This window comes from Vipera berus, assembly GCF_964194415.1.
Source record: "Vipera berus genome assembly, chromosome: 2".
Taxonomy (NCBI): domain Eukaryota; kingdom Metazoa; phylum Chordata; class Lepidosauria; order Squamata; family Viperidae; genus Vipera; species Vipera berus.
Window position 1 is genome coordinate 187,260,195 of NC_138203.1, and position 22,888 is coordinate 187,283,082.

The 22,888-nt window shown below is 34.4% G+C and overlaps 1 protein-coding gene across 3 annotated transcripts in view; it reads left to right on the forward strand.

Moving 5' to 3' along the window:
* Positions 1 to 1,160: 1,160 nt before the first annotated feature.
* Positions 1,161 to 22,888, forward strand: part of TENM2 (teneurin transmembrane protein 2) — a gene marked incomplete at its 5' end in the record, with an annotated part of 970,964 nt that continues 949,236 nt past the window's right edge. For all 3 annotated transcript variants that reach the window (XM_081316730.1, XM_081316731.1, XM_081316732.1), the window contains one exon: positions 1,161 to 1,386. In XM_081316730.1, the coding sequence (XP_081172856.1) occupies positions 1,161 to 1,386 (226 nt within the window). The remainder of the gene's footprint in view (positions 1,387 to 22,888) is intronic.

Genomic DNA, 22,888 nt, shown 5'->3' on the forward strand with positions numbered 1-22,888 from the left:
GTGCTTGGTGATGCAAAATTTATGCCAGCAATTAATAATAAAAAGGTAAATAGATTATGAACTTTTGCATCTAATTACATATAGGATGTTAATTATAGCTATGGCATCATAATGTTCAGTGCACCATAACTCAGGCTATTAGTAGTATCAGGTTAAGATGCATAAATGTAACACTCTCTGAAAGAACTTCAGAAAACTTTCACTAAGCTAATTAACAATTTTTTATGAGCTTCTCAAACTACATTTGCATACAGAGAGCAAGGTATGGAGTGGGAGGATTACCTGAAGACCAAAAATGACAGAAAGAAAATTAAAACAAAGTTAGAATACTAAGAATACTTGGCTCTCTCCATCCAAAACAAAACAAGCAATATAACACATTCAGTTTAAATCTTAGAGATTTTTTACATGATTCACTCTATTTTCAGCGTTTTACAGGAGAATCTAATATTCAGATATACCTGCATCTAACAAGAAATAATCATTCTTACTTTTTGTTTACAGAGAATGAAGATCAAAGAATTGTTAAATTGTTATCATTGTGCATTCACAGGTGAATTTATTTCAGTAGTTCGCTTTTTCATCTATTTTTAAACACATCAATAAAAATAATTTTAATAAAGTATAATTAGGCACTTAAACTAATTTTCATTTGCAGGATCCAATCTGGGCCGATCACCAGGAGCACAAGTTTTGTCTTCTGAGCTTTCGGACTTGTGCTGGAGACCATCTCCAGAGAGAAGTGCCCTGAAGCTGGGCTCCAGAATGAGTCTGAAAGTTCGGAAGACTGAACCTCTGGTCCCGGCAACTGACCCAGATTGAATCCTGCAATATTATCCCTGGGACACGTATATTCTCCTTCATTCGTAATTTTCCTTTATATGTTGCTATTAAGTTAATTTACCTATGTATGTATGTATGTATGTATGTATGTATGTATGTATGTATGTATGTATTAAAATTATATTTATTTGTTAATTTTTAATTTTAACATTTTTAAGAGATGTGTATAAAATGTTACATACAATGTGTTATATACAGTGTCCACTTATGAAGCACATAGGTAAGAATAATTGCATTGTTTTTCTATGTTTTGTAGGTAGCAAAGTAACCAGCCACATTTACGTCAGTGGGGGAAATTTTCTCCTTGACTCAGAATTATGGATGTAAAAGACAGAAGGCACCGTTCTTTGACAAGAGGTAGATGTGGGAAGGAATGTCGCTATACAAGTTCTTCACTGGACAGTGAAGACTGCAGAGTACCTACTCAGAAGTCCTACAGTTCAAGTGAAACACTGAAGGCTTATGATCATGATACGAGAATGCATTATGGAAATCGAGTTACTGACCTAGTTCACAGAGAATCAGATGAATTTCCCAGACAAGGTATGTTATAGATTCTAGAATGTTTCCAATACTGTTGCAGCAACTCTAAGTGAGCATGTACTCACTTTGCATGTCCCTTTGGCAAATGTGTTTACTTGTGATTTGACATTAGTGTACAAAATTCAGGTTCCATTGTGGTGCTAAATTTTGAACATGTTGCCTTTAGGCATATTCAGAAATACCTTTCTATATTTCCCTTTCAGTACAGAAGCATGAATAACTATTAATATTATGCATGTATCATACTGTTATATTTAAGTATTCTAAATATTATAATCTTGCATTATGTCATCAAGATTTATTACATGTATAGTATAAACAATTTCACAATTATTGTTTCTGGATTAGATGCACTCTCAAACTATTAGCATGATTATCTTATAGCAAATCCACATCCAGCCTCCATCCAAGGAGTTAATTTGCTACTTTACCTGTTTCTTACTGAAGTTAATTACATTTTGCTGAAATGTTTTCATCACCTGATATTTAATTTCACTTTAAAAAAATTAAAAGCTAAATCCCACATAATTATTTTAATTTTACCTTTATGTTCTACTGTTTCACAGATATCCAGAAGTTTGTAATTAAACTAAGGACTGAGAATTAATTTACATGAACGTATAAACTCTTGTCCAATATACTGTACATTTTCTACATTACAAGACTTTTATTAAAATGCATGAAGGAAACAACAATTTTCTTTATTTTGTTTACAATATGTTTCTCTCTGCATTTCTTTAAGTGTTTATTCATTGTGATTTGATTTCTTACCTTTAAATGTATCAATTAATCAAATAAATGTACTTCAGATTTATAATATTCCATTCAAGATTGTCATATCTATAATGCAGGAAATGTAAGTATTTGTAGCCTTGCATTGAGCTTACTAGAATTCTTTTAAGTCAGGCATGTCAAACTGCCAGCCTGCGGGCCGGATGTTTCATGCTGAAATCGTGCCCACCCCATTGCCGGCATCATGTGACGTCTTGAGTTTGACATGCCTGCTTTAAGTCATCTTATTCATTTCTAAGATTGAACCAAGGCAGCTGTTTCTAGGATTTTCCCTAGCCCCAAATGAATCTCATACAATGAAAGATCTTGAAAGATTGCCTTGCCAACTAAATGGATCCCATAGGCTTATCACTCTTGTGAGAGGATACTTGTTCAGCACTGATTTAATTTTATCCAATTTATAGTTTAATAAATGCATTGATGCTTGATGCTTTATAAATATATTTTAATATAACTGGATCATTGGTTCATATAATAATCATATTTAATTGCTTTTATCAATACATTTCTTATGAGATCATTGGTTTTATACTTTCTTTCCAAAATGTTTAAAACTCTTTGGAACTATAAACATTAAACCAGTTTCTCAGGTTATTCTCTAAGGAAACTCAGAATGGTTTTAGTCTTCCAAACAACAATGCTTGCTTAAACTCTGAAACACTGATTGGCCAAGGACTCAAAGGCCTTTACAGTTAAGTAGATGTCTGTATATGGATTTCCCACTGTTTGTTGTAGCATCCACCTCACAATGATACTTGTCACATTACATCTGTAGCATTACTTCAAAAACAATGTTATTTGAATAGAACATTGTTTGTTTGTTTTTCAAAGTTTCAGACTAACCTATGTCTGGAACTCATGGATTTTTAAAAGCTTCCTCCAGCTTCCTTTTTCTTTCATGAAAGTAGTTTCAGCTTGCCTACTATATGAAATGTGTACCCTATACTGTTTATAATATTTTAGTTTAGAGGTATGTTGGTAGTTTGGATATATGTTGAGTGTGTGTGTGTGTGTGTGTGTGTGTGTGTGTGTGTGTAAGAGAGAGAGAGAGAGAGTTGTACTATTAGATAATTATGAGTGAAAGACCCAAGAGCAAGAATAATGAAATACAACTCATTATAGTGAACATGTGAAATGCCAGTACAAATAAATAAATAAATTCTATGGTATAAATGTAAAAACACAAGTTCAATGACAATTTGTCTCATTGAAAGTATTAAGTATTTGAACATATATTGTGGATAACAGTCAACATTTGACTCAAAGTTTTTAAAACAGACAATTGTAAATTAAATAAATAATATTTTTCTGCACTAGTGAAGATTTTGATTTTTTTTAAAAAAATTAAAACTGTAGAATATATACTGTATACTAATTTATTCAGAGGTTAATTCCATAGTCTGATTTGTCACCATACAGATATGAATATGTGTTCAAACACATAGGTATAATTGAATGTCTGAGAGAATATTTTGTTGTTATAAATAACTTTAATGCTTTTTATAATTGTATTTCAGTGCTCAGTATTCAGATGGGTGGCCATATAAATTTGTTTAATGAATATATATTTTTAACATTTGGGTTTAAAATACTTTCTTCATTTTTTATGCTATTGCACAGTTCAGTCACAACATGAGAGTTAGTGAGACTTAAGATAATGGTGATATTTAATAAAGATAAAAAATGAATTTTATAAACAATCTTTTAAACTGCGACACCCAGATGGTATAACACTTAAAATTAAAAAAATATATCTCCATCGCTCTGTTATGGAAAATTAGTAAAGGCTGAATTGAGAAATTTTCAGAATGTATAAATTTTTAAAAAAATTGTAATTGAGATAGGTGAAAAGTATACTGGGAAGAATGTTGGTAAAGAAGAAATAGCAAGCTATCTTGGTGATTTTGTTTTCAAAATAGAAATGAATCATTTTCTAAACATAGTTGCTTCTTTAATATTTCAAAGAAATATTAATCTACTTTAATACTGAAATTCACTATAGAGGGATTAATGTTTAAATAAAAAACCTTTTTTGTTTCAGGTCTGTAACTTAATACTTTGTTAGGGTGAAAAGGGCAAAGATAAGAAAATGAAGGGATTAACCAAGCAGGTACATTCTGCAAGTAATACCTTCTAGAAATTTAGGAAAATTTAATCAGTGAATCAAATAACTGTTAAAATACACTTTATTAAGAATATAGTAAAGTACTTCACTATAAAGAATATGAAGTTCTGAGTTGAGCCAGATTTAAGACTATGGGTCAGAATAAGGTTAGATGCACAAATAATAACATGGGGAATAAATGAGGTTATAAGATATACACTGAAACTATAAGATATACACTGAAACTATAAGATATACACTGAAACTCTGGAAGCATATCAGTAGTTGTCTGATACTATTGCATTCAGTCCATACATGAAATATGAGACTTAAGTTATTAGTCTTATATATTATGTGCTAATAATTATTCGTGTAGATATTTTTTTTCTACACAGATCAACAGATCACAGCGAAGACACTTATAACTCATGAGAATATAGTTTCTTATATGGCAAGGGAACTTATAAGTTCAGTTAGGACCTTTTCCATAATTCATTGGATCCTACTTTCTTGTTTCTGTCTTGGTATTGGTGTCTGGTTTTCTGTTATGATTAAGACAATTTGGAGGAAGAGAAAACAGGTTATTAAAAATCGAGCAGTTCCCAAATTATGGGTTAGAATCCTCCCCTATAGAGTGAAAATATGAGGGTTATCACAGAGTCCCATTTTGCTTGCCCATAGCAAACGTCAGTGTCTGTCTGTCTGTCTCTCTATCTGTCTCTCTCTCTCTCTCTCTGTGTGTGTACATGTACAATGGGATGATAGAATGAAGGTGTCTTTGTGTGTGGCATGTGTGTATAATCTACATACACAAAACATACACACACAAATACCTTCTATAATATAATTGTTCTTTCAATCATTCCAACATTTGTGTATGTGTGTGACAGAGAGAGAGAGAGAGAGAGAGAGAGAAGGAGAGAGAGAGAGCGACATAGAGAGAAATTCAGAATCTCATAGGACCTATCTACATAGTGCTAGTTTCTATGAATTCTAATATTGACACTCTCTATTTTTATAAAGAGAACACAATCCTAAACATATCTATTCAAAAGTAATCTCCATTGATTTCTGTGGAAGTTATTTCCAGGCAAATACATATATAACTGAAACCTTAATTACTTTTATTGCAATAATTTAGTCATGTTTCATGTTTCCTCTCTTGGTACAACAACTATATTGTATGGATATACAGTTCATATTTTTGTAATAATTTATTGAAAATAAGTTTTTAGTTCTGTTTAGGTACTGTAGTTAACTAATAGTTCGCATTGAAATGTATGTGACTTTTAATGAAAAAAAGCTCTGCAGTTTGAGCCTGGAAGCATACTACATACTGTTTTTATATATTATTTAAGCATTAAAAACAACTTGTATATCTGTAAATAAATGTCAAAGAAAACATCTAATGTTTAGGGTTATTTTTTTCTGGGTGTACTAAAGTACACTGGAAAATATATATTTTTAAAAACAGACAATACAATTTTTTAAAACCGTAACTATTATATAGTCACATTTTGTAAAACGTTTCTGCTTTTGTTCCTGCAATCAGAAGCAGGAACATTTTACAAAGAAGTACCAAATAATTATTGAGCATTTCAGGGTTGCATTCATTAATTGCTTGAATGAAGACGAGGGAGTCAAGCTATTCTCCAAAGCACCTGAAGGCAGGACAAGAAGCAATGGATGGAAACTAACCAAAGAGAGAAGCAACCTAGAACTAAGAAGAAACTTCCTGACAGTGAGCACAATTAACCAGGGGAACAACCTGCCTCCAGGAGCTGTAAATGCTCCAACACTGGAAGTTTTTAAGAAGAGACTGGACAGCCATTTGTCTGAAATGGTATAGGATTTCCTGCTTAAGCAGGGGGTTGGACTAGAAGGTCCCTTCCAACTCCATTATTATTATTATTATTATTATTATTATTATTATTATTATTATTATTATTATTATTATTATTATTATTATTATTATTATTATTATTATTATTATTATTATTATGTCAGCTTTGTAATCAACTTCTTCCAGAAGAATGAAAGTAACTAAGATGTACTTCAAAATGTTAACAGATATAACAAACTTGAATTTGTTAGTGATTTATAAAAGTCTCTTCTAATTCTTAGAATATCTTGATAGATGAACAACACCTAATATTTATTGGACTAATATTGTCCTAAACCTCAGATTTATTTTTACTGGGGCATAATATAACATTTTCTTAGTATTTCTGTCTGGTATATTCTATACCATTTAAACAGGAAGAGGATGGAAAATAATAATTTCCTATTTTTAAAAATCTACTTTGACCTGTTTTGAGGGTTAGGGTTAGGGTTAGGGTTAGGGTTAGGGTTAGCGATGATTTTAACATTTTAAAATAGGTTTTCTACAACTGTACAATATGATATCTATAAAATCATGTTGTCAATGATGTATCCCAGTGAATGGAGTCTGTGAGGTCTTGTGATGGAAGTAGAGGCTTCAACTCAACCCTAGTAAATTCACAGTAATTTTGAGTTCTCTGGATCCTGTGACTGTAAATTTTGGATCTTCCATATGCTGGGAATTGATATTTTGCATCTTGGTTCTAGGGTAGGGTGCCACTGTCCTGCCCAGAGCTGGTGCACAGTTTAAGGGTTCTCTGAGTATAAAAGCTCCTAACTGAAGCTGTAGACAAAAGGATGTTTGCCTTTGTTTTGAATGCCAATTCCACTTACTTCTGGATTAGCAGGCTCTGCTTGCTGTCATTAATAACTTAGTCATATCCTGGTTGGATTAATGCAGTCTACACTACATAGGTTGCCTGAGAAGACCATCTGGAAGCTCCATTCCATTACAGGAATAACTCAGTTGCACTGGATTCCAATAGGCTTCTAGGTGAAATTTAAAATGCTGGTTATTTTCTATAAAGCTATAAAGTTATTTATTCTATAAATAACATAGAATGTTATTTATAAACCAGATGTCCTCAATGAGATTTACTCATCCCATGTACTAATAGGATGGGCATGCTTCAACTACCTTAACGGACACAATTTGAAGTGGAAAAGTCAGAAGGCTTTTTTTTTTCCTGCTGAAGCATCTGCTGTCTGGAATGATCTCCACTGCCACCTCCACAAATATATAATTGGTTGTTGGCCAACCTTGTTTTTAGGAAACCTGTTCTAAAATCTGGTTCTTTCCTTGGGACAGTTGGATTAGATTTAGCCTTTTAGAATTTAACATGAATTTGAGTTCCTATTAATTTTTGTGTGTGTGTTTTAGCTATGCTGTTTCCTAATTTGTTGATTATGTGACACCCAGTCTTGCAGGGTTTTTAAAATAAATAAATAAAAATGTAAGCTTAATACCTGTATTTGCAACTCCAATCAAAATGTTTAATGTTTACATTTCTTTACATTTTGTAGCTCTAGCCTGGGGGTCTGCGACCTTGACAACTTTAAGACTTGTGGATTTCAGCTCCCAGAATTCCTCAGCCCGTATAGCTGACTGAGGAATTCTGGGAGCTGAAGTCTACAAGTTTTGAAATTGTCAAGGTTGCAGATCCGTGCTCTAGCATAATAGTTATGAAAAAGATACTGTGACAGAAAGGAGAAGATAAACACTGTTTCTCATTCTGTAACTGACTGCTGAGACTGACCAAAAAGTACAGTTAAGAAAATAACTTAAGTTTGAGAAAGAGTCAGTGATGGTATTCAGCCAATTTGCACACTTTGGCAGAACCGGTAGTTAATTTTTTGTTGCCCAGGCCCAGAATGGACTTCCGGAAGCAGCATCCACACAGAGAACTGGTTGTTCACATATTTGAATCCCACCACTGGAAAGAGTTAAGATAAAAACTGTTCTTGAAGTACAGCTGGAAGCTTTGACTGGTCCAGAATGCAGCAGCACACACAGTTTTAGATACACTGTGGTTTGTCTGGATTACTTGACTGCTATGCAGCCTGCACAGTATGCTTCTGGACACAATTCAAAGTTTTCATTCTCATGTTTAGGGCCCCGAATGACACAAATGAAGTGGTCACTAAATGAAAATTCACATGACAGCAACTGTGTTTATGATTTTATTTAATCTTTCCCTTTCTTTCAGGATCAAAATAATACAACCCCAAAAAGTTGGATAAGCCCCCCCCCTTTTTTTTAGAGTGGGGAGAAAGTTTTCTCCACAAGGAAACCTGAACAAAGGTAAATCTTTTTTTCCCCCAGCAAGACTAGGGTTCTCTTAGCAATAGGGAAGCCATATACTAGCCCCATTAAATGCAATATCTTCCTTCTCATAGTCTTGTTTATCTAAGTTTATTGTTTTAATTGATTTTGTGCGATGTTTAATTGAAGATTTTACTGTATGCTGCTTAGGGTCAATTTATGTAAAGATGGGTGGCCATATAATTTTGTCCAATAAATAAAAAATAAACAAATAAATTGCACCATTTAATATAGCTAACAAATTGTTTTACTGATTTTTTTAATTAAAATCTAATAATCCAATAACAGTTTATTGCATTCCCAATAAATGCTTGCAAAATTTCCCTTCACATGTGATTGCAGAAATAAATCAGTGCATCAGTGGAGATGAAGAAAAATATGTTGGGTGTGGCTGTGCAGGGGAAATGATGCTAAATATGAAAATCTTCCAATCTGGCTTCAATATGACACAAAAACAATGTAGTACTTTCAATTGTTTTAATAGTCAGAGGACAAAGCAAAGAAGAGAAAATTATGATACTGAATATATTAAAACAACCTGAAGAATAAGTGAAGAACATTTTTTTTAAAAAAAAATAAGAATTATCTATTAGCTTTGGGAAAACAAATTAACAGGATTGCTAGATTGTTAATCGTCTCTCAGCAATAGTGATTGTAAGAAATTTGGCAACCCTTCTGGAGATATTTACTGAGCTGTCAGCTAAAATGAAGTTACTGATCTCTTCATCTGATCTTGCATGAATGTGAGTTCAAAAAAAGTAATTGTTAATTCAATGCACCACCTCTTGTAAAGAAGGGAATTGGAAAATTATATATGTAACAGCTTCTTTTTCCTCTTGGGGCAGAAGCAAAGCCATTTTTGGATTGGAGCATTTTGAAATCTTTCCTTAAAATGGAAGGAAGGCAAAACATTAAATCAGTAATCACAAAAGTGCATGTAAAGTATTTTTCAGGAGATATCCATTTCCCAACTGTTATCCAGGCCCTAGTGTGTATATATGTACACACACACACACACACACACACACACACACACACAATGTCATAGTTGCCTAATTATTTTGGAAAGGAGAACAAGACAAATATATACAGTATATATATATATATATATATATATATATATATATATATATATATATATATATATATATATATATATATATATATATATATATATATATATATATATATATATATATATATATATATATATATATATATATATACAGTATATATATATATATATATATATATATATATATATATATATATATATATATATATATATATATATATATATATATATATATATATATATATATATATATATATATATATATATATATATATATATATATATATATATATATATATATATATATATATATATATATATATATATATATATATATATATATATATATATATATATATATATATATATATATATATATATATATATATATATATATATATATATATATATATATATATATATATATATATATATATATATATATATATATATATATATATATATATATATATATAATATATATATATATTATATATATATATATATATATATATATATATATATATATATATATATATATATATATATATATATATATATATATATATATATATATATATATATATATATATATATATATATATATATATATATATATATATATATATATATATATATATATATATATATATATATATATATATATATATAATATATATATATATATATATATATATATATATATATATATATATATATATATATATATTTTCTTGGCAAATTCTTGTTTAAAAAAAACATTGTAAATGCATACATTATCACCATGATCTGCTTCAAGCACTGAATTCATTAAGTAGATTGTTAATAAAATGCAGAATGATATATCACAATTTTAATGCTCTGTCTCCCAAAGTTAATGAAGAGTTATAATTTTCTAGATGACAAATTAAAAGGAGGTTAAAATGGTGGATAAGATTGCCTAGAGATTTAGAAACATTCTAATTAAAATAAAGGGCATTAAAGCGAATTAAAATCTTGATTTGGGAGGGATTAAAAAGTATGAGGGATACATGGCTTATTATTGCTAGAGGCCAAAATTTGTGTATAAATAGGAAAGATATTGTAAACCTTACTGATTTTTTTTCTTAAGAGATCTTAATAATATTGTGAAGAAAAGCAAATGTTTTCTCATTACTTGTCACTGGACTCTTTATCAACACAATAGGCTACATACATTTCAGTTTAATTAGCAGCATGGCTTCAATTCATTATTTTTTCCCCCTAAAGTCTGGTAAAAAGTAGAGATCTATTCTATCTTTAACATTCAGAATATTTATAAATATACTTCCATTGTAAAAATATACTTCCATTTGTGCAGTGATCCTTATTTTTGATAATACAAAACATTATCAAAGTATCATCCAGCCTTGAATTATTACCTTTTTTGCAATTCCCAAGCATAATGTACCATGTGTCGTGGTTCTGACAGATGAAACTCTTCAAAAGAACTTTGAGGCATTGTTTACCTTAAAGAATCTTTTATTCGAGAAACAAAGTATCGGCACTACATAGTTAAAGCCAAAAACTGAATTCCACTCCTCTGGGCACAAAGTAGCAAAGCACGATTCCCTCCTCCAATTAACAGTCATAAATCACATTCCCCAATTAGCTTGAAAGGGGGCTCTCTCCACATCTCTCCAGCCCACCAAATCATTATCAACTCTGGGCTCAATAACCTTGAATTCCCATGACTTGAAATTGTTATGACTAACTGGACTCTCAACCACATCCCCCCTCCCAGCATCAATCAGCTCTAAAAGCGAAAGAGAAAAATGAATGCATTCCCATTTGTTGTCAAAGCAATAACACCCAATGTTAGTAGCATTGGCATCCAGCCCCCCTTACAAGAAGGACAAATCCTGCAATGCAAACAAAAACATATGTTAGGGGTTGCCTCTTGGTTTGTTAAGGTGTTTCTTATAGAATCTATTAATGAGTCTGTTGGTTTTTACATCACTAGATTTTACCTAGGTGGCCTCAGACAACGGATATCCCTTCAATTGCACTAAATACTGCAATTTCCCTTTAAAAATTCTTGATTCAAGAACACACTTTACTTCATAGTGAGTCTGCCTGCCATCACAAGAGGTCCCGGTGCCTTCTTAGGGGGAGGTCTTAAGGTGGAATCTCGAAAAGGTTTCAACAGGCTACAGTGGAAAACAGGGTGAACTTTCCCTAAGAGCCTGGGAAGTTTTAATTCTACCATGACTGGGTTAATGATCTTTACAATAAAGAACGGTACTATGTACTTCAGTCCTAACTTCTTATTAGATAACTTAAGCCATAAATACTTAGTTGACAGATAAACCTTTTCCCCAACTTGAAATGTCCTTTGAGGAGCCCTTTTCCTATCTTCCTGTTTTTTTTATGTCTCAGAAGCCTTTTTCAAAGTGGTTTTCTTGGTTTTCCAGACCTCCTTCCAGCCCCTCACCTATTGATCAAGAGTCTGGGAAGTGGAGGGGCCTTGGGGATATTCGGGTATTGAGCTGAATTCTTTTCCTGTGGCCACTTTAAAAGGCGTGAAGCCTGTGCTGCTGTGAACAGAGTTATTGTAAGCCACCTCTGCAAAAGGGTGGAGGTCAGTCCAGTTCATCTGTTGGTAATTGACATAGCAACAGAGATATTGCTCCACCATTGAGTTACCCGATTCAGCTGCCCCATTGGTAGATGGCTGAAAGGCTGATAACAGTCCTTGTGATGAGCCAATTAATTTGAGAAAACTCCTCCAAAACCTAGCTGTAAACTGCACCCCCTGTCAGGAATTATTCATTTTTGTGCACCATGCAGTCTGTAGACGTGTTTTAGGAACATCTTGGTCAGTCATTGGGCAGACAGGAGTCCTTTGCAAGAAATAAAGTGAGCCTGCTTCAAAAACAGACCTATCATAGTCCAGATGACCATATTTTTATTTTTTATTTTTTTATTTTATTAAATTTACATACCGCCCTATTCCCGGAGGACTCAGGGCGGTGTACAGGGAAGATTAAAACAAAGATACAAAAACTAAAATCAGATTAAAACAATTAATTAAATAAAGTCCCCGAAATTTAAAACTAAAGCCTAATAAAAATTAAAACCCCTCAGCCTGGGCCAGACAGCTCAAAGAGCCAAGTTTTCAGGTCCCTGAGGAATGAGCGAAGGTTGGGGGCAGTCCTAAGTTCCATGGGGAGCTGGTTCCATAGGGCCGGTGCACCCACAGAGAACGCTCTTCCCCTGGGAATAACCCGCCAGCATTCCCTAACCAGCGGTATCCTGAGAAGGCCCTCCCTACTTTCAAGTAGATCTACTATAAAATCCATAACAATGGTTAGGAAGGTATGCTACCAGTTGTAACAACCAGGAGGTTTTCCCAGAATTCTTTTCATGGTGGTACCTACAGCCAGTACTTTTTTTCTAAAAAAAAAAAAAAAGTACCGGAATTCTTATCTTGGCAGGCGCAGGAGGCGGGGGGCCAGTGCTACTGTGGTCATGGGTGCAAGGGGTGTTGGTGGTGGGCTGCCCCCTGGGGCCAGAGCCAGTGTGGCTGGTGCTGTGGGAGCAGCAGGGCCTGCTCTATATGACAGGGCTGCATGGGGCAGGCGGTGGAGGTGGTGGGGGCCCAGCGATGCAGGGCGGCCACTTAGGCACGCAGGGCGAGGCGACGGTGGCACAGGTCCAGTACCAGGTAGGCCACCAGCCTGGCTGACACGGTTGAGCACAAGGAAGGAGTGCACATGGACTCCACAGAACCCACCTCCCACTCCTTGTCCTCTCTTACTTACCTAGTTGAGATGGTGTAATTGGGCAACAGGGAGGGATGCAAAGTTCCTGCCAAGTCGCTTTCGCTGCAGGCAACTTGCCGGTGCAATGTTTGCCGGCCAGGTCTTTTGGCATGCTGAGCATCAATTCCTATTGGCTACTGAGCGTTCTATGAGAAAAAAGCCATGCTTTTATATTTTAATCTAATGATTTTAAAAATATTGTAAGTTGCCCCAAACCTCGCCATGTGGATTGCATACAAATATTATATAATCGGTAAATAAAGGTAGAACATATGTTAAATATACATCAAATGATAATATGCTTCCCTACAAAGTCAATTCTTGCTCAATGACAGACCAAGGAGTTAAATCAGAAAGGCAAGAGGAAAATCTAGAAGAGGTCTGTGCAACTTGTAGAAGGGAAAGGCCCACACTGATAAATTAAAAATCTTTGTGTTCTGCAAAGGAATGCTGGTGGGCTAATCAATGATTTGGTGACTAGAGGAGCATCTACAGTGTTGGAGTTCGTGGTCATGGTAAGCCATGGAGGCACTAGCAACATGACTTTCAGGGCAATGGTGGTGATTGTATTACTTTTTTTTAAAAAAAAAAAAAGTCTATGCTCTGTCCAAGGGTGCTTGGTAGGCTGCATGTACAGGCCTGGTCTAGAATTTATTTTGAAGAATTCAACTATCTAGAGCAGGCATGTCAAACTCATTTTGTTTGAGGCAACTTCTTATAAAAGAATTGCCATTAATTTGTTTTAATAAAATAATTTAAATAAATTTTTCACTTGATTTCAAATTAAATGAATTATATTGGTTGAAAATGAGATTCCCCCCCCCAGGGATCAAATTTAATTATTTTAACTGTTTTTAACTCTTGTATTGTATTGATGTTTTTAAATACTTTGTAAACCGCCCTGAGTCCTACGGGAAAAGGGCGGTATATAAATTCAATAAACTTAAACTTAACTTAAACTTTTTTTAGTACAGTTTCCAAAAGCAATAAACTGGTTTTAGGTATATGTGTGCACTAATTATTTCAACACCAATACATTTTAAAAACATATTCTATTTGTAAATGAATGCAAATGCAAATTATACAATTTTTTTGTGCAAAAATAAAACAAAATAACAGATTTAAGAGCTGTTATCATTAGTTATCCTTAGATAAAAAATAATTCCATCATCCAAAACTTTGTTATACTGTATTTAAGGAACAGATGCTTTGGGATTAAAAAACAAGACTGACTACATTTGATTGTGTATCACCATGGCATTAAAACAAAATTCGAACAGTGTATAAAAAACAAAGGTTCCCTAAATGTCTGCTGGCTATATCTATACATTTTCCTTGATAGCACTCTATTGCCTTCTTTTTAGCCTTTTTTTCAACTTCCCAGCTTAAAAAAGGCAAGGCACTGGGAGCTTAAAGTTACAGAGACTGTTTAAGCAGGTTGCTAAGCAACCTGTTCACACTAGGCCCTTCTTACCCTCCCACTTTTAAATTAGCCTGTACGGATCGCATTTCCTTCGATTTGAGTCATCTGAAGGCCTGTTGCTGTGATGCATTCTGCTGTTCTGCAACCTGGATGCCTGAGGAGAATTTGGCTCTCCGGAACAGTTTCCTTCAGCTTTGTGTGTGTGTGTGTGTGTATGTGTGCAAAAAAAGGTGCCGGAATGCTGTTCTGAGCATTCTATGGGAAAAAAAGCCCTGGATATATCACATATAATTGAAGATTGTAATTAGTTGCGTGTGCACGTACAGCAAGTGTGATGTATTTGTGCTGGCATTTCTAGGCCTCTTTCCAACCACATCCAGAAAAATTTGTAACAAACATTGGAATTCTTAAGGCCATGTTTGGTATTTCCCAGCAACCTGTTGCTGGACTGAAAAAGCAATCCCTGCTGTGTTACTGATCCCAGAGAAGCATTTGCATGTATGCAGGTATCCTTAGGGTGCCATAGTTATGGATGAGAAATATTGGTTGCAAAGTTGGCATTTCTGGATGTAATACAGATATTTTGGACTTATTTTTGTTTCTTTGCATGTTTGATATTTTAAAAAAGGAATATGCTACTGACTACGCTTATGCACATACAGTATGTAACATCTTTTGCTAGGATACATGACCACTGCTTTTCCAGAATGTGAAAAGTGAAAGATTGTGACTAAACAAAATTTTAATGTACAGATAATACCACCAGAAATTATTTTAGCCTTTTTAATAAATGCTGTTATTGATGTTAAGCTCACCATGGAAGACATCATATATTGTTATGTATATACTAGGTTAATTATTTAAAGACTGAAGTGCAACATAACTAGATTCTAAATAATCTATTTTTCAAAACACACAACAGTCCAAACAGTAAAAGTAAAGTCCAAATTAAGAATATTTAATTCTTAAGAATTGTTTAATTTAAAGTGGTTTAGTTGTAATAGATGATTAGATTCAAAATAGTTTTCAACAGTATTTACAAAAGATACTATTTTTTTCTAGCATCAGCTAAATTAGACATAGAAAAATGTTTCTCATTTCTTTCCTGTTACCTTTATTGATTTAATTGCAGAGATATTAACATAGGAAATAGATTATTTTATTATATAATTTTACCTTCAAAAAGACAGAAGCAGATGAAAAATGTGAGGTTGTTTCCTGTTGGCTTTTTTGAATTAGCTGTTTTAGATTCTAAAAGTTTAGTTCCTAAAGAAGTAACACTGTAAATAATTTAAATGTCCTCCTCTAGTGCAGGCTCTTTTATGACTCAAGGACTTCAACTCCCAGAATTCCTGAGCCAGCATGACTCAGCTTGGAAACCTCTCTCTTTCCCCTCAGCATGGCTGGCTCAGGATTTCTGAGAGTTGAAGTCCACGAGTGATAAAAAAGGGTCAAGATTGCCTAGCCCTGCAATAGGCTTTCAGAAGGAGCTTTTTTTTTTTTGTAAAAAAAAAAGGTACCTGAACGCTGTTCTGAGCGTTCTATGAGAAAAAAAGCCCTGCCTACAGCACAACTCCTGACATAGTTTTCCACTTCCCATTTCAATCCCGGCCACCAGAATTGCTGGCGGATGAGGTGTAGAGTTTTTAAATACCCAAGGTGCCCAGCTTGTTTTACGTCATGGCCATGTCAGAGCACATTAAGGTAGAGAGTCTCTGGCAAGTAAAGCTTTCCCCCCTTGTAAGCAAACCATCCCTGCATGTTAGGAAGGTTTGATTATCCTTGAACCATTGGTCGGTGAGGAGTTCTTGTTTTATTTTCTTTGCCCCAGGGTAATCAGGGTTAGGGGCTCTTGAAGGTGGGACTCTGTGCGGAGTGAGTTGAGAAGCAGTTTATGGATTGGAGATAATTGCCTCATTTACCTCTTCATGCTAGCTTTTGTACTGGGGCAGTCTAGATAGAGATCAGCTAAGAAGTTTTTTCCTCCTGGTATGTACTTTAGAGTGAAGTTAAAATGGTTAAAGTACTGTGCCCATCGCACTTATTTTGGGGACAATTTCCGGGGAGTTTTCAGTGCTTCTAGATTTTTGTGATCAGTCCATACCTCGAAAGGCATCTTGCTCCCTTCTAGATAGTGTGTCCAGTTTAATAGAGCCCAGTGGATTGCAGAATCCTCCTTTTCCCACACACCTCACCTCCTCTCACATTCAGTGAATTTTTTGAGATGTAGGTGCAGGGTTGTGGGGTCCCACTCTGGTTCTTTTGCAATAGTACAGCTCCGATGGCCACGTCACTGGCATCAGCTTAAATTACAAAAGGCTTCTCTGGACAGGGATGCTTTAAGACCGGTTCGACAGCAAATAGTCTTTCTAAGTTCTCGAAAGCAGTCTGACAGCTCATAGTCCATGCTAGTGGTTGCCCTGGTCGTGACTTTTCCCTTTCTTTGTCTATTTTTAGTAATTCCGTGAGGGGTAGGGCAATTTTGGCAAAGGAGGAGATGAATTGACAGTAGAAGTTGGCAAATCCTAGGAAGCTTTGGAGCTGTTTGTGAGTCTTTGGGGGTTGCCATTCAATTATGGCTTTCACTTTGGCCGGGTCCATTTCAATGCCCTCGCTGGAAATTCTGTAGCCAAGATAATCTAATCGGGTCTGGTGAAACTCACACTTGAATTCCCTTGACTTGAAATTGTTGTTATGACTAACTGGACTCTCATTCACATTCCCCCTCCCAGCATCAATCAGCTCGAAAAGTGAAAGAGAAAAATGAATGCATTCCCACCTGTTGTCAAAGCAATAGCACCCAATGTTAGCAGCACTGACACCATGGATTTCACAGATCAACAAATTATATTGTTTATACATAATCTAATATTACATTTTCATTTACATACAAACCCACACAAATACACACACACACAAATACTCGCCAAAATTGGACAACCAAAGACCGAGGCTCCATTGAGACCTTTTTTCAAAGTGCCCCCAAAATTATAACTTTTCTATCTGCTAGCATATCAAATCCAAATTCAGACCTCAATAAATGATTTATTTTGATACATACTGTAATTATTGAGCATTTTAGGCAAGTGGCATTTTTTAGAAGTTTTAAAATAATCTTTAAAGATTAATTGATCTAAAATATCTACCTCCCACCCAAATTAAAACAACTTTTCTCACTGTCAGGCCTAAACCCAAAGATGATGTAGCAAAATCCAATCAAGTCCAATCCTTTATTTCCTTAAATCTAATAGACAGAATTTTGCCAAATTAAAGCTATAACTCTCTGCCCTAATAGATATATCTTTAGGGTTTGTAGGGTGTGGCTATCCTGAATCTTTTCTCCCCTCCACCATTGAGCTTGGGACTCTGATGAAAGGCACTGCCTCCTCCCTGGGAAAGTTGTGGGCTACCAAGGCTCCCTTTCACTGCTTCTGCATGTGCACAGTCCATCACACTTACCTCTTGATGATGGCAAGGGGTGGATTAGGCATCTTTGGCTGCTGAAAGTTTGACTCTTTCAGAATGCCAAGGACAAGGCTGCTGAAAAAGTTGGTTTCAAGGCTAAAACTCATTCCAATTAGAAGCTGCTATTTGACACAGGGTTAGAGCAAAGCAGCACACTGGAGGGAAGAACTGGGAAGAAGACTTCTCATTACTCAAGAAGTAGATAAGATCTGTTTGGAAGTCTGCCAGTTTGAAGTTTGCAAAGACCTGGGAAAGAGCTATGGTAACAGAATGGCTAGTGTCTTATAATTAGAAGTCAGCCAAAAGGAGAACCTGTGCTATAACTTTCTGGTGATAAACTTGGGCAGTGAAAATAGGATCAAATAGAGATCTATTGAAGCCCCGTGGCTATGTGGGGGATGATGCTACAGAGAGGAAAGTGGGTATGATAGACTACAGTGAAGCAACAGTTTCCCAGGAAGAAGAGGTTACATTCTAAGAAAGAGGGGAAGTGAGACAAGAGGCAACACGGCTGAGAGTTACATAGGAGATGGAATCTTGCTAGAATCTTTCAGAGTATGTCTATTAACCTGAGAGTAATAAATAGTAAGTCTGGTAACATTTTGTCTGTTGGGTATAAGCAAATAAACTATATTGCTCTACGGTGTTCTTGGGCTGGCCTAACAGGCTACCTGAGCACCATTTTTTTAGAGGCAAGACCCTTCCTGCCTTGCTTATAATTAGAGATTGATCCATCAGTTGGTTATCAGGTTGTCTTGCCAATATACTTATTGGATTGTTTCCTGGATTGCCTGTCAGATGGTGTTAGGAGATTTTTCTAACTCTAACTCACTTTTATAGAGATAATGGAGGGGAACTATTAGGCTCAAGGAACCAAGAACAACATGAGGAGTTACTTAAAGGTAGTTTTTGTTGTTGTTGTTGTTGTTGTTGTTGTTCACCTAGAGACAGAAATCTTGCCAGACTAAAACACTTACTGTAGCTGTCTGACTGTTAGATATATTCTGTAAACTGCTGGGGAAGGGGGGTACTTTTGCTCTTTTACTGCATATCAAAGATACCAAACCATGTTGCCTCTCTAATTTTTGATGGGAAATTTAGCTTTTTGATGGGAGGTTTATTTTATGCTTTTCTGAGATAGGACAGAAGAGAAACCTAAAACATTGTTGGAAGAAAACCTGACCAAATATACTGTATGTAAGAGCCCACACTAGAGATTACATTGTGGCAATATAAATGGTAAAACATTCTTATCTTTAGGCTAGCAGCTCTGCAAGATGGCAGGTAGGGTTCAAAAGAAAGAAATACAAAAAAAGCCAGGGCAGGTTAATAGAAGGAGGGAGGTTTCTTTTAGGTTTGATAAGAGATGCTTGTGGAATGAGATGTGAGCAAACAAGACATGTAATAGTGGAAGCAAAGACTGGGAAAACCAGAAGCCAGGAACCATAGCCAGAGAGAAGATCTAGGAAAGTGGTTGAAACCAAAGAATAACCTGCAGAAAAGAGTCAGCAGAAAGATAAATGCAACCTTAGAATTTTAGACAGTAGCAAAGCAAACTCCCTGTGGATCAGGTGATAGAAAACTGGGCAAGAGCATATTAAGGAATATTAGCATCCCTAAACTGATAAATAAGGTATTGTGGGGGGAAAAACAGAAGCAAAGTAGTAGGTTAATATCCACTCTTTGTTTTTATTTTATCAGGTGTGCTTGTAACTTGTACATTTTACATTGTCACTGTGAGTGAGGTAGCTTTGTATTTATAAATAAATAAAAATCATGAAAGAGTAAAAAAAAACTTTCACAAGCAGTTATTTTGTGTGCTGTATGATCATTTCCTGAAAAGCCAAAACCTTATGATGATGCCTTTAAAACAGGAATAGTAACTGAACACCCTTAAAATCAGAACAAAGCACTTGCCAAATTTTCAAAGGAATCAAACAATAGCTTTCTAGTTATACCATAATAATTTATGCTCAAAAATATTGTCATTTCACTTAAAAGCAGAATTTAAAGTACACATCTATTTGACATGGTTTAATGGATAGAAGTTTCAGAGATAAGTTTTTATAATGAAAATCTAGCACTCTAGCTCCAAACCTCTATTTAAATTGTCTCAAAGAAATTACTATGACGAAACTCCTTAAAACATTAAAAAATCTACAAATAAAATTTATTGTGACAGAAATGTTCAGCCATATATTTACTCCATCGTTAATTGTTTAAGGCAAGTTAAAATGTTTAAATCTACTAGTGATACCATCTTCCTTGGAATACTTACTAGAAGACACTTAATCTGAACAGTAAAAAATCCCCATTTCTATTGAAGTAGTATATTATATTCTACCTAACTGAATAAGCTAACAGTTTGCCCATTTTATTGTACAATGCCTTTATAGTTAAAAAAACACCTTGAAGATTATCAGTAATAGCAAAAATATTATCTGCATAGATTAGTAGCAATAGCAATAGCCTTTAAGACTTATATACTGCTTCACAGTGCTTTACAGCCCTCTCTAAATGGTTTACAGAGGCAGCCTATTGCCCCCAACGATTTGGGTCCTCATTTTACTAACCTCAGAAGGATGGAAGGCTGAGTCAATTTTGAGCTGGTGAGACTCGAACTGACAAACTCCTGGCAGTCGGCAGTGAGTCGAATTAGCCTCCATTACTGCATTCTAACCACTGGGTCACCACGGCCCTAATTTATGTTGCAATTTAATTTCTTTGATTGTAAATATTTCTTTCTTTGATTATATGATTGCACAGATAATATCATATTAAATGTAAGAGCAGTACTGTTTGCAGCTACTATACTTGAGGGTTAAAATGCCACCTGTAAAATAGAAGGGAGTTCTCTGTTTTGTGAAACATATTTCAAAAAATTAATCTGCACTGTATCATGTTTGATCTGCATCTAAAGCTGAATTAAGTGTCTTAGATGAAACTTCTAAAATAGCTTCTGTCTGATATTATCAGAAGATTGCCTTTTATAAAATTATATTTTGTGAGGTGTACTCTGAATTGTGTAATATCTGTTCTAAAGTTACTGTCAGATAAATTTGGAAGTTTTATCTTCTCTGTCATGTTCACAGTCTAATATATTGTTTTTGAACCATTTTGTCTTGTATCCTATCCTAATAATTTTGGATGTGGGCAGCCTTTAAATGATGAGTTTGTCTTGGCAATTTCTCTATATGTTTTCATGCATAGCTGATTTTGATATTGAGGAGATTCTTTCTGGTGATGTCCGATGTCAAGTCTACAAACTTTCACTTTTTGATTTACATTCACAAGTTGCCTAGTGTGTTTATAGCATAACTCTCATTTTAGGTATAACTTATTTTTATATACTACATGTTCTTTTGAATTTGTCAGGGAACTTAACATCTGTGAAATATCTGTATATTTGCATTTCAAATACTTCAGAAATTAAAACTCTTCATAACAGGCATTGTTATATAGAATTCTTGAAGTGAAACTGCTAAAAATTACATAGTGTGGAGTTATGGCACAGGATTCATTTTACAAAACATCTCAAAAATAAATATGCATACTAATGTTTTAGTATGTTTTCATACTAAAAAAATTATAATAAAGCACTGCTTAATAGCTAGTTAAGAGCAAAAAATAATGTACTGGATGTTTGCTAGGAAAAAAACTATGCCTCAATGAAGATTCAAATCACCAAGCAATCAAATGTGCATTTCTGTGGGACTGCAAATGTTAAAAGTTAAAATCATTCAAATTCAGTTGCAGAGTTTTCTTTCTTTCTTTCTTTCTTTCTTTCTTTCTTTCTTTCTTTCTTTCTTTCTTTCTTTCTTTCTTTCTTTCTTTCTATCTTATCTATCTATCTATGTATCTATCTATCTATCTATCTATCTATCTATCTATCTATCTATCTATCTATCTATCTATCTATCTATCTATCTATCATCTACTTACCTACCTACCCACGGAAAGTGTTATAACACTTCTTTTTCCTTAAACAAATCCCATAGTAAAATGGAATTCTGTTAGCAACGTGAGTCTTTTTTTTAATAATCTGGGAGTGCAATGTTTAAAATGCATGTCAGAAAGTAAGTGTGACTAAATTCCTATCGGATTGTGCCATAAACACAAACAATTTGATTGGCCAACAAATGTTTGGATTTATTCATACAGGATATGATGTCTTGTTACAGTAAATTATGGATAGTAGGTTTATGGCCCCGAAGACAGGAAAACACCCCTTTAATTCCAAAGGAAAATATAGACAGGAATATTTACAGACATAGCATCAAAACAATAAATGACAACTTGTAATATACCACTGTTAATACAGGTAGTCCTTGACTTAGGACCACAAGTTAGACCAGAATTTCTGATGCTAAGCAAGGTAGCTTGTTAAGTGAGTCACGGCCAATTTTTGCAATTTTTTTTTGCTTTTTTTTTGGTGAGTATACAGGGCCTTGTTGATCAGCATTGTTGACTGTAGCTGAATGAGAGCTTGTTGTATTATAATGTTGGGCAGTACGATATTGTCAAGTACTGGTGACCAGTGCATAGTAGTAGGTTGTAATGTCCAAGACATGATACGCATTGTCTGGCGAAAGTGAACATCTACCATTTGCAGGTGGGCACTGACACAATATTCAGCTGTAAAATAAACCAAAGCCAA